This window comes from Phoca vitulina, unplaced genomic scaffold (genome assembly GCF_004348235.1).
Source record: "Phoca vitulina isolate PV1807 unplaced genomic scaffold, GSC_HSeal_1.0 scaffold8, whole genome shotgun sequence".
In the NCBI taxonomy this organism is placed as follows: domain Eukaryota; kingdom Metazoa; phylum Chordata; class Mammalia; order Carnivora; family Phocidae; genus Phoca; species Phoca vitulina.
In genome coordinates this window covers 49,383,427-49,396,234 of record NW_022589711.1, presented here as the reverse complement: position 1 = coordinate 49,396,234, position 12,808 = coordinate 49,383,427, and the positions used below count along the sequence as shown (strand labels likewise).

The 12,808-nt window shown below is 34.9% G+C and overlaps 1 protein-coding gene across 13 annotated transcripts in view; it reads right to left on the bottom strand.

Annotated features, from left to right (window-relative positions):
- The window catches only part of ACAP2 (ArfGAP with coiled-coil, ankyrin repeat and PH domains 2), a 137,028-nt gene that overhangs the window by 88,056 nt on the left and 36,164 nt on the right, over positions 1 to 12,808 (bottom strand). For 12 of the 13 annotated variants that reach the window (XR_004299806.1, XR_004299807.1, XM_032406873.1 and 9 more), the window contains exons 2-4: positions 11,233 to 11,290; positions 1,428 to 1,547; positions 598 to 651 (exon numbers count right to left, since the gene is read on the bottom strand). Coding sequence is in view for 11 of the 13 variants with exons in the window: in XM_032406873.1 (XP_032262764.1) it covers positions 598 to 651; positions 1,428 to 1,547; positions 11,233 to 11,290 (232 nt within the window). In the remaining 2 variants the exon portion in view is untranslated. Of the gene's footprint in view, positions 1 to 597; positions 652 to 1,427; positions 1,548 to 9,998; positions 10,169 to 11,232; positions 11,291 to 12,808 lie in introns of those variants that run through there. The other variant, XM_032406878.1, reaches the window with a different exon arrangement.

Genomic DNA, 12,808 nt, shown 5'->3' with positions numbered 1-12,808 from the left:
GTATATATCCCTCATTCTTGAGGGATAAAAGCCCTTAAATCTTTTGGTTTTTTCTTATTCTGATTTTAGGTTTTATTGCATTGGTTATAATCATAAAAATAAATGCTCTTAGCAAAGGAAAACAGAAAAAAACAGCATCTTTTGCCCTCATGAATAACTAGAATAAAAGTCTTCAAATCTTAAATGCACATATAAATAGCTCAAGGAATACAGCAGTCTTTAATCCTGGCAACTGATTAGACAAAGGGGATATATTTGTGTATCTTAAAAGAAGTAACTAAACTTAGAATAATGGCTTTTACTTCTTCATTCTTAAAATAATTCCTTAAAAACTCACAAAGGCACAACTTAAAAAAATAACTTTTATGGGTATATACCTCATTGATATTAAGTTCACTATATTAGAATGAGAAATAAAATGTCTCTCTCTCTCATACACAGACACACTCACATACACACATTTTAGATCCACCAACTAAAAAGTTGGCAAATCAAAGTTACTGAATTACAACTTAAGTAATTTTATAAAATACCACCATTCAAGGAAAGTACTAAATATTTACATGGTCATACTAATACCTACTTACTGACACTTACTGTGTGAAAATTTATCATTTCCTGAAGACTGTCAGAAAACTTGGTCAAACTTGTCTATGAGAAAGAAACCGAAAGAAAAACCAAGTCATTTAAGAGCCACGAAAATAGGTCACAAAAATGTTACTTCTGCATTTCTGACAGAAACATCTAGTTACACTGTAAACAATAACATTTACTTCCAAGGATGATTTCATGGCATTGCGTCAGGGGCATGCTCTGCAAAGAGGACCAGTGCACATGTGGTAGGACAGTCAAAGAATTAGTACTGTCATATCAATAGGAGTAGGCTAACAAATAATAATGGCACATATAAACCTAAAGGTAAAATAGAGTGTATCAAGACTGTGCCCATTTAGACATCCATGAACCAAATCATCATCAAAGCACACCCATTACCTAACCAGGTATTATTCCTCATGGAAGAAATACCGTAATACCACATAGTACAGCAAGTGGTCTAAGTTAACCCAGCACAGCTAGCTGACGAGAATTTTCCTATGCAACCCCATACATAGAGTTAGATACTATTCTTGAGATTTAAATGCTCTCTGCTTGCCCTATAAGCTCCTACTAGCAAGCATAGTCCTCCTCTCCCTACTCAGGTCCTCTTGTAGATGATTCAGCTCACCTAGCAGAAGTAAACTTCTATTCACAATGCAAATCAACCATCAACTTCTAACTAAGAAAACAAGATTATACAACACCAGTAGGTGATAGCTTTTCTACTCCTAATTTTAAGGACCACTATAACTACTAATATGGTAAATGGATGCATAGTTCTTTAATATTTTGTTGAATTTATCATATTAACTAATTTTAATAATACTAACCTCAACTACAGCATCATTACTAGAATACTGTGCCAGGTCTCGAATTCCATTCATGAACTGTTTATTTGCAACACAAAAGGCCTTTCCGGTATCAATCATCACAATACAAAGTTTCACAAGCTGAAAAAGAAAAACATTACATCAGGTTGAAAATAATTATACCAATAGCTAACATGAGTTAGCCTAGTTAAAATAAATTATGGTTCATCAATAAAGCCAAAATGGACTAACTGAAATTATTCTTTTTAACTCTGACTTACAAAGTAAATTCATAGGAGAGTTGTACCAAAAAAAGTTGACCCTTTAGGACCCACGGGCTGTATGGTAACAACAAATAATTTTATCAAGTCAAATTCAATCCCATAACTCCATAAAAATTTATTAAGCACCTCTTAGAAGGAAGAACAGGGAAGTTCAGGTAGAACAACCAGTATGCTAAAAAAATACTTAAAAAAAAAAACCCAAAACCTGTGGTATGTTGGAGGAAAGAGGAGTAAACTGGTATGTTGGGTTAATCATGCGAGGCATTTCAGTGTCAATCTATGAACACAAACATCTGAATTGATTAATCAACCATATTTCGCCAATGCCTACGATTTTAGGCATTGTGCTAGTCTTAAAATCTAGACTTTGTTTCATCTTTCTTTCTCTGTAATTCTTTTCCTCCCCCCCCTTTCTTTTTTCTGTTCCTTATTTTTCTCCTTTCATTCAAACACAGAACATTTTCTTTAAAAAATTAAATCTTGGGTGAATACATGTATTTTAAAAAAGTGGATAAAGGAAGGATGCTAAGAGGGTAATGGTGGGGGCACCAAGAAGAGGGTAAAGAGTAAAAAAAAGAACTTTAGAAAACATCTAAAGGATCTCAGGAGTATAATTTAAAACTGTTACCCTAGGGCCTAGAAGAACAGAAATGAAAAACATAATGTCAGCTCTCAGAAGCTCTAATTCTAACCAGTAGACAAGCAGATAAATTCTGTACAGCACAAACACAACTGCTATGCATGACAAAACCACATATGATCGAACAAAGGAAGAACATCTAACCAGGACTATGGGCATCAGGGAAGGATTCCTGGTAAAGAACACTTAAGAAAAGCCCTGAAGACCAACAAAAATTAGCCAATCAAACAAGAGTAATGGGAAGATACTACTCTAGGAAGAGCATGTACTAAGTAAGGCCCAGAACCTACCTGGGCAGGGCAAACCAGAGGCACTAAGTAGCTTAGTGCAGTGTGAAAGTGTGGGGCATTAAAGGTGTGATGTTGAAAATGTATGCAAGGGCCAGATCAGGACAAGCCTTTGTGTGCAATGCTAAGATGTTCACATTTTGAATGAAAGGAAACAAGAAACAAGTGAAGACACTAACTGGTGAGTTCACCAGAGTTCCATCTTAGAATGATGACCTAAAAGGAGCAAAAGTAAAGACAGGGAAATAGAAAGAATAAAGATAAGGGGATTAGACCAAATACCATGACAGGCTGAATTAAGGCAGTAAGCAGGGAGAGAAATGGAGAGACAAATTCAAGAATTACAGTCGAGTACCCTTATGTAGTACAGTTATGTAGACTGTGTCCCTCCGAGGGAAAAAAATAGGAGCTGAAATCCAGCCTGAGCTCTGCTTGCCATGGACTGTATCTGCTAATTCACACAAAGACACATTAAACTGGCCAGCAAAAGACTTGTTTTCACTGTGTTAGGCCTGTGAGGTGGCCCTGAACTAGATGGGCCTGTGATATAAGCCAAGTGGAAAGCTGATCAAACACGTGAAAACAGATGTTTGAAACTCAAAAAAGAGGCCTGTGGTGTAGATAGAGAGAGGAGTCATCAGCATATATATAGTTATCAGTGCTGCAGTGCTACAACCTAGACAGAAAGCAGGGGACAGAGCATGCAGAGTGAAAACCTCACAGAGGAAACGAAAGAGGAAGAGGAAAAGTAGGAGGAAAAGCAAGAGAATAATTTCACCAAAGTACAAAAAGAACAAAGTATCAAAAGATGGATGATGAACAGCTTGAAAATCCATAAAGTCAAATTTTAAAAAGACTTTAAAAATGTCTATTGAGCTTGGTGACAAAGTCACCAGCATCCTTGGCAAGAATAATTGTTAAGAGAAACTGACTGGGGGGCTGTTAGCCAGATTACAGTGAGTTATGAACTGTAGATGAAGGAAGACATGATGATAGATCAATATTTCCCAATATATATTCTACAGAATATCCTACAGGAACATCCTATACCAAAATGAGGATCCTGTGACAAAATAAATCTGGCCAACTCTGGGTTTAAAGAGATAAATAGATTTCTTTATTGCTGAACTTTAAAGAGCTTTTGATATACTCATGGGTGTTGTGAGTCCTAGAAGAGTATAATATGCAGCATTTCTCAAAAATATTTAGCGTGGAATTCTCTTCAGAGGAAGCATGCTCATAGAAACAACATTCCAAAAAACTCACTACAAGAAATGCTGGCAGAGATCAGTCTTTTAAACAGTTTGAAAATTACAAATAAATAGAAAATTACAAAAAATAATGTCTTAAAAACCAGAAAAACTAATTCTAAAATTCATATGGAGTAACCAACATGCAAGAAGAGGGAAAATAACTGAAAATGAGCAATGTGATGGGAACATTAGCCTTATATATTATTAAAATGTATAGTAATTACAATTCTGGTAATGGACATGAACAGACAAACGTTTTCATTGGAACAGAATACAGAGTCAAGAAACCGATACAGGGGCGCCTGGGTGGCTCAGTCGGTTAAGCGGCTGCCTTTGGCTCAGGTCATGATCCCAGGGTCCTGGGATCGAGCCCTGCGTCGGGCTCCCTGCTCAGCGGGGAGCCTGCTTCTCCTTCTCCCTCTGCCTGCCACTTGGCCTACTTGTGCTCTCTATCTCTCTGTCAAATAAATAAAACCTTAAAAAATAAAAATTAAAAAAAAAAAGAAAGCAATACAAATATGCAGTACTTGATTAAAGTAACCTTCTAGCCAGTAGCGGGAAAAGTGATCCAATAAATGACATAGGGACATTAGCATCTAATGGGGAAAAAAGAAAAAAAGAAACTAAGTTGAATTCCAAACACTCCAATTACTTTCAGATGGACTAAAGATTTAAACATGAAATATTAAATCAGAAAACTAAAACAGGAGGTAATATTTTTTATAATCTCAAAGTAAGAAAAGTCTTTTTGAGAAAGTTGCAAAACTCAAAAGTCATAGAAGAAACAAATCCACTCAACTACAAAAAAAATAAAAATTTCAGGGCGTGTGGGTGGCTCAGTTGGTTAGGTGTCCAACTCTTGATATCAGCTCAGGTCTTGATCTCAGGGTCATGAGTTCAAGCCCCGCATTTGGCTCTACCCTGGGCATGGAGTCTATTTAAAAATAAATAAATAAAACATTTTTATTAGGAAAAAAAAACAAACTTAGTCAAAAGACAACAATATGGGAAAACAGTATTAGCAACAAATCATAAGGGACTAATTTCCCTGCTATAAGAAGAGGATACAAATCATTTCTGAAAATCAAACCAGCCACTAGAAAAATAATGGCCAACAGATTATGTACAGATAATACCCAGTAAAGAAAATTCAAATACATACTATGCCCATGAAAAAAAAATTCAATCTCACTCATAGTAAAAGAGTATTTTACTCTTTTACAAAGAGTAAATTACTGTTTTTTTTTTACATAATAGCAAAGATTATAAAGTTTATTAACTTGCTATTTTAGAGAGGGTAGGTATGGGGAAACAGGTACTCTTATACATTTATGGGAGGGGGGATGTAAACTGGTACAATTTCTATGTAAGGCAACTTAGCAAGAGCTATCAAAATTTTAAACACATACCCTCTACCCTAGCAATTCCACTTTTAGAGAAGTATTATAAAGTTATATTTTCACATAAACCACATGACACACATGTGAAGTCATACACTGCAGCCACAGTAAAATACAGGTAGCAATCTAAGCGTCCATCAATAGGCAACTGGATAAATTATGATATATCCATACAATGAAATACAATTCAGCCATTAAAAAGAATGAGGCAGCTCAATAATTAATAACAGAAACCAAAATCCAAGATGTATTTTTTCAAAAGGCAAAATGTAGAACAGTGTTAATATTTTTGTTGTAGTGGGAGAGAAGAAGACAAATATTTATAATCTTTTATATGCCTAGAAAATTTCTGGAAGGACACAAGTGTTCTCCTTTAGGAAAGAGATGAGAGGATGACCAATTTTTCATTGGGTACACACTTTTGTATCTTTGAAATCTGTATCACATAGGAGGTATTATTCAACAAATTAAATAATTTTAAAATAATTAAATTAAAAGGTTCCATGATAACTGAAGGAGAGAGGCTGGTAATATAACATCATCATGGTTAAAAACATAGGGTTGTGGGCTCAGTCAGTTTAGGTTCAAATCCTGCTGCTCTACTTAACCATCTAAATGATCCTGAGTGACCTTAACCTCAGTAACCTTAAGTTTCTTCTGTCTGAAATGATCACAATGGTACCAAACCATACAAGATTACTATAAAAGAGTTAAGATAATGCACATAAAGATCTTAGCACAAACCATTACTGGCACATGGTAATTACTAAAGATTTATATTTCCTTGTCAGAGTTTTCTTGTTTGCTTTTGGTTTTCTCTCTTATTTTGTTTTTGTTCCAGGGAAATTGAACACTTTCTACTTAAAATGAAGAGGTGGTAGAGAAAGAAAAGGAGAAAGATGGCTAAAGCAAAGTCCTGAGAAGTTAAGAGTTTGGAATTACATAGGAAATGGGATACTTTTATCACTCAAATGGGAGGAAAAGTGGAAAAAGAGGACATATTCTAAATTTCTAGATTAGGAGCAAGAAATAAAAATGTTCCCACCAAAAGGAAGATAGAGTCAAAGTCATCTATTAAGAAAGAAGAACAAAATGATAAATCATGAGAAAACAGAAGTATAACAGCTGTTAAAGATAACAAGATAACCTGAATAAGTCTTGGAAAATTTGTTTTACATCAAGAATTCCAGGAATGTGTAACTCCACCAGTTGATTTCACCAAACAATTGTGTAACTTCTCCTACAGGGCTTTACAGCCGAGATATGACACAGAGAATACAGATGATTAGACTAATACAGTGAGAATTCTACGGAGTAGGTGTTACGGAAGGGAAATGAAGGCATCCAGAAGAAAAATATGATGGAATAAAATTAAGAGTAGACTAAAAGGGTTCATAGCAGTATTATTCATACTAGCCAAAAAGTGGAAATAACGCAAATGTCCATCAAGTGATGAAGGGATAAATAAAATGCGGTATATCTATACAAAGGCATATTACTCAGCCATAAAAAGGAAATACTGGAACATGTTACAACATGTACTGATGAACTTAAAAACATCATGCTAAGTGAAAGAAGCTAGTCACAAAAGGAAAAATTATGATTCCATTTATATGAAATGTTCAAAATAGGCAAATCCATACAGACAGAAAGTAGATTAGTGGTTGCCAGAGGATGTAGGGAGAGGAGAATTGGGAGTGACTGCCAACAGGTACAGGATTTCTCTTTAAGGTAATGGAAATGCACTGGAATTAGATAGTGGTGAGGGTTGCACAATAATGTGAATACACTGGAAACACTGAACTGTACATTTTAAAATGATGAATTTTATGTCAGGTGAATTTTATCTCCAAAAATTACCCTCCCCCAAAAAAATGTACTGAAAGGGGAGTTTAAAGTGTCTAAAATATCAGAAGTTTATAGACTGAAAGACTAGAGGGCTAGCTAAGCTTGAAGAACAGAAGTAGGAGTGAAATGAGAACTGGAAAGACTAGAGTCTCAAGTAAGAAAGTAAGAGATCAGCATTCCAGATTTCCGAGATGAGAACTTTGAATGGTAAGGCATAGCTATGACCATGAAAACAGGTATCAGAATTAGAATAGAGGTCACTATCACAGGAGTTGGAGAGATATTGGAACTGTCATATAGCTGAGCCACACATACACTGCAGCTATGCAGGAGGAAGGACTGACCTGGTGACAGAAACTATGCCAGCTAGCAAAATCCTTAGTAGCTGACACTGATGACAGGTATAACTGAATAATATAAGCCTACAAAGAGGGAAGATTCTTACCCAAGAGTATATGTCAAGTTAGTCAAAATTATCAAGCTAGTAGCCCCAATTCATTCAAAAGTTCTTTGGTACTAAGTGATATGTATGTCATAGGTGCTTTTCCAGGTGATGAGGATATAAACAACTTATCCGCTGACCGTCCTTAAGTAAATAACAACCTCTCTAAGTCTCATTTCTCTCATGGGCAAATTGGGTATAATACCAACTTTGCAACATTGTTGTGACAGTTGGAGATAATATAAGTAAAACTTAGCAATTGATACATGGTGTGCATCAAATGAGGGTTTTCTTTTTTCTTCAAGGACTATCTTCAAGGAGCTAATAATTTGCTGAAGAGACACCATCATTACCATTTATTTAGAACTTAACATGTGCTAAGAACCATGCTAAGCACTAACATATACTAAAACACCTTATTCTCATAATAACCCTACGAGATAGAAACTCTAATTTTGCTTTTTGGAGATGAAGAAACTGAGGCATAGGAAGGTTGAGGAACTTGCCCAACGCCAAATAGCTTAGTAAGTGGTAGAGCCAGATTCAAATGCAGGTGGCCTTACTCCAGGCTTTGTGTTCTTAACTATTAGACCATGCTACAACCCAAAGACTACAATAATATTATAATAATTTAAATGGAAGTGTGTGCAACAAAGAATGCAATACAAGAAAAAGAACCTAAGTTTGGTAGTACTTGAGCTGTGATTTAAAGAGGATCTGCTCACCAGAGAGGGAACAAACATTCCAGTGAGAAGATGTACCAGATACAGAAATTACATCTAGACGGCCACCATGATGCTCTACCGTGCTGTCAATGCCAGAATGCCTGGCAGAACGGACAAATCATTGGACCCAGCAGAACAATGCCACTCATAAAGCATTATTCTCCACAATGAGTGTAACTATTGGTAACATATTATAAGCAAAATAAATAAAAGCTAAGTCATCAAGCTAGTTTAACCTGTTGGTGGCATGATTTTACAATGATATTACAGCTGGAATTTGCCTTGCACAAAGTTATGAAATCACTAAACTAATCTTGGGCAACCCCTCCCCTCCACTAGTCCTTCAATGCCTCCACCTTTAATAACAACCATTTCTTCCTCCTCTCTGGTTCTCCTCTCTGTGCTAACTCCTCAAAATTCTAAAGAGAAACGATAGATACTAACTTAAGAATTTGGGAGAGGTACATTTTATAAGAAATCAAGATCTTAAACTAGAGAAATATAAAAGTAACTATAGACCTTCTATTCGGGTGGAAGATAATATTTTTTTAAATGCTAAAATTTCCATGATGCCCTTATTAGCCTTTGGGTAATAAATACTCTAGAAAGGGCTTAGAGATCTTAGTACTGATTGCCAATATTTTAATAATTTGTTTTAAACTTGAATCTCTTGGTTTTAAGATTCTACCAGTCTCCCAACTTCAACCAAATTTGACGCAAAGGGGGGTGGGGGTGGGGGGAGGAGCTGCTCACAAAAGCAAAATCAGTAACAAAAATGCTGTTAGTGGATTCTATCGGTTTAGATACTTCAAATTTTAAGGACCCCCCCAATGAACACACAAAATGTTTCACATGATTTACATGCAGTTCTACCCAAAAAGAATAGATATCCTGATTAGACTACTCTATGATTCTTTAAAAAGCCTTGTCTTTCAGGGGTGTCTTTCAGGTGGCTCAGTCAGTTAAGCATTTGCCTCCGGCTCAGGTCATGATCCCAAGGTCCTGGGATCAAGCCCTGTGTCAGCTCCTTACTCACTGGGGAGCCGAGCCTGCTTCTCTATCTCTCCCCTGCTCATGCTCTATGTCTCGCTCTCTCAAATAAAATCTAAAAAAAAAAAAAAAAAAAAAAAAAGCCTTGTCCTTCTACACAGTCTCTCATAAATCTACCAGAAAATCAAGACTATATTTCTGTTGCCTACCTTATGGTTAAAAACTTTATTTCAGAGTGTTTAAAATAAATGTAATACCTCTGGGTAAAATAATAATAACAACAATAATAATCCTATATGTGATTTTAAAGAGAAATATTTGAAAATATTTTTGAAAATATCCTTACCAAAAATTATAACACTAATTTTATTTTTTTTTAAAGATTTTATTTATTTATTTGAGAGAGAGAATGAGATAGAGAGAGAGAGCATGAGGGGGGAGGGTGAGAGGGAGAAGCAGACTCCCTGCTGACAGCAGGGAACCCGATGCGGGACTCAATCCTGGGACTCCAGGATCATGACCTGAGCCGAAGGCAGTCGCTTAACCAACTGAGCCACCCAGGCGCCCAATTATAACACTAATTTTAAAAAAACACTTGCCAAGAAGCTTCTCAGTGTTCCTCAAAAAATTTCCAACTGGCAAAGTACCCCCCCAATACAGATCCAGAAGTACAGTGGTGCACAAAAAGAGCACTGAACTAAAAATAAAAATGTGAGTCCTGACCCTGGTTCTGCCTCTTCTACCTCTGACTTGAAGCAAGTCCCCTTCACTTTCTGGGCTTTGGTATCCTCATCTATAAAATGGAAATAATAGCACTTGTCTTATCTACCTCACAGAATTATTGTAAAAATCAAAGAACATACTATATATCAAAGTGTTTAAAAAACTATAGAGTACAACACAAAAATAACTAATTACTATTTTCTAAAATTTTGGTTTTACATTCATAATTAATACTACTAATTTATATAGTCTCTATACCATTTACATTATATACATACATATATTTCATGATTTCAAAACATTTGAAAACCTTCAGCTTAATTATTTTATATCTTTCTATTCAAAGTGCAGTCCGTGGAACAAGAGCATTGGTGTCACCTGGAATCTAGGTGATTAGAAACACAGAATCTCAGGTACCCCAGACTTACTGAATCAGGATCTGTATTTTTACAAGATCCCCAGGTGATTCCTATGCACAGTACAGTTTGAGAAGCACTGCTTTACATAGCAATACCATTTACAATAATAATTAAACAAGTAGGAAGTTATTTTCAGAAAAGGTATTTCAGGTATGTGCATCTGATTTATCTCCATAAATTTTAAGAAAGATATTTCACTAAACAGTTACTGGTTACTTGAAACCAGAAGCCATGTCTTACTCATTCTCATATTTCTTCCTGCTTTATAGCAATATTTCTTGGGTAGAGAAAAAAAAAAGATGATCAATAATTAAGACAGAAGATAGGAATCAATGAACATTTACCCTCAAATAGAATATGACCACTTAATATCAATTATTAAATATATACTAAGCATTTCTGGCATTAGCTTTAAAAAATGGAATCAGTATTTTAAATTTTATTTATATTTAATGTGTCCACACCCACATTTATAAACAAGAATGGTCAGGTTATGTATGAAAACCACTAAGCATCAAAAAGATACATGCAATCTTTTTGATGGAGAAGAAGAAAACAAAGTTCCAACAATATAAAGGACATCTAGTTAGCTTTGAAGTCAGATGCTGTTCAAATTCCTGCTCTGGCCCTTAGATTTTCAACAAGCTATTTTATGTCTGTAGCCTCAATTTACTCATGTGTAAAATTGGGATAATAACATTTATCCTCATAGAGATAAAAAAAAAGTAACATGAACCACTTAGTATTAAAGGCCCAAATCACTGTTAATGGAAAATAAGAATTAATGTTTTAAAAAATTTTAAAGTAAAATTCACCTTATCGAGTTTTAGTTCCAATTCTGCCACATCTCCTTCTACTTCTTCCAAAGCAGCCCTAGAAAAATCATATATAAAATAAGTTATCATGTGTTTATTATTTTTTTTTAAAGTTCCCCCCACCTGCCACCAGTCCCTCCCCACATCCACCCTCCGGCCTCCTCCCTCCCCCCCAAGTTATCAGATGTGTTTAAATGTTACTTTACTCTTGGAAAATAACCCTAAATGAAAAAAGATATGAATGCTTAAAAATTACACTTCACATTAAGTAATAATTACCTTAGGATGAAGTATAAGTACTTCATAAACATGCAATGTAACAGATCATACAATTATTATTTAAGGTAATGAGAGAACACAGTAGGCCGACTGATTCAAAGCATTCATGTTATTCAAATTAATAACACTAATAAGAAGTACTTAGCATGTTTTTTTTTTTTTAACGAGGAAAAATTTTAAAAGTTGAGCTCTAACAAAACTTGGATTTCTATTCAATAGAACACATCTAATCAAATAACAGAGCACCTTGGCAACCAAAAAGGAAAGGCTTTTACTTTTATAAATAGTTCAGAAAAATGTCAGCCTTGTTTAATGAACCATTTTCTTTCTCATGTATTTTTAAGAAATCACTAGATACTCTTAATTGTCAGGAGAATTATAAAATTATAATACTTATTAGTAACTTGATATCACACTATAGGCAACATTCCAAAATTGGAAATTTGGAACAAAACAGCAGCAACTAAAACTTTTTAAGGATAGTAAGATTTTACACTTAAGAGTTAAGATGTAACAAAACACAATTCATCTACTTTAAGTCATCTATCCCATTTTCAGGTACCTACTTGATAAACTAGCAACTTCCCAGTAGTTATTTTATGAATTAACCAAATTTGTTTCAAATGGACAACAGTGGGGGACTAACCACCCAAAAAGTTATTTTGAAACCTGAGTGAGAAATTCTCAATTAGATAACAGAACTAAGAAAAAGATAGCTAAAATATAAACTCTATTCCCAGAACTACCCACTTAACCTCTATGTAATAATGTCCAAATAATCATTTTTATCAGCTTGTAATTCTACTTCTCTATCTGGTAACAATTACTGAAAAAAGTTTTTAATCTCCAAAATAAGAAAATTATACAACTATAAATTATTCAGCAAAGAGATGCCTATTCCATAAAACAAGATACTCTAGCATACAGTTCAAAGTTCAAGAAAACAAGAGGTGTTATACTTCCAAAGCATAGAAACAGAAATGTTTCTCCCCTAACTAAAAGTATCATTTTCTTCCGCAGTGTTTTTCAAATTACATTTGTTCCCTTAGCCTAGGAAACCTTTTTCCTTCACATTAATCTTAACTCCCTTTCACCTGCCTATATATGCTACTTATCATTTAAATTGACAAGGCAGGAAACAACGAATGCTGGAGAGGTTGTGGGGAAAGGGGAACCTCTTACACTGTTGGTGGGAATGCAAGTTGGTACAGCCACTTTGGAAAACAGTGTGGAGGTTACTCAAAAAGTTAAAAATAGAGCTACCCTATGACCCAGCAATTGCACTACTGGGTATTTA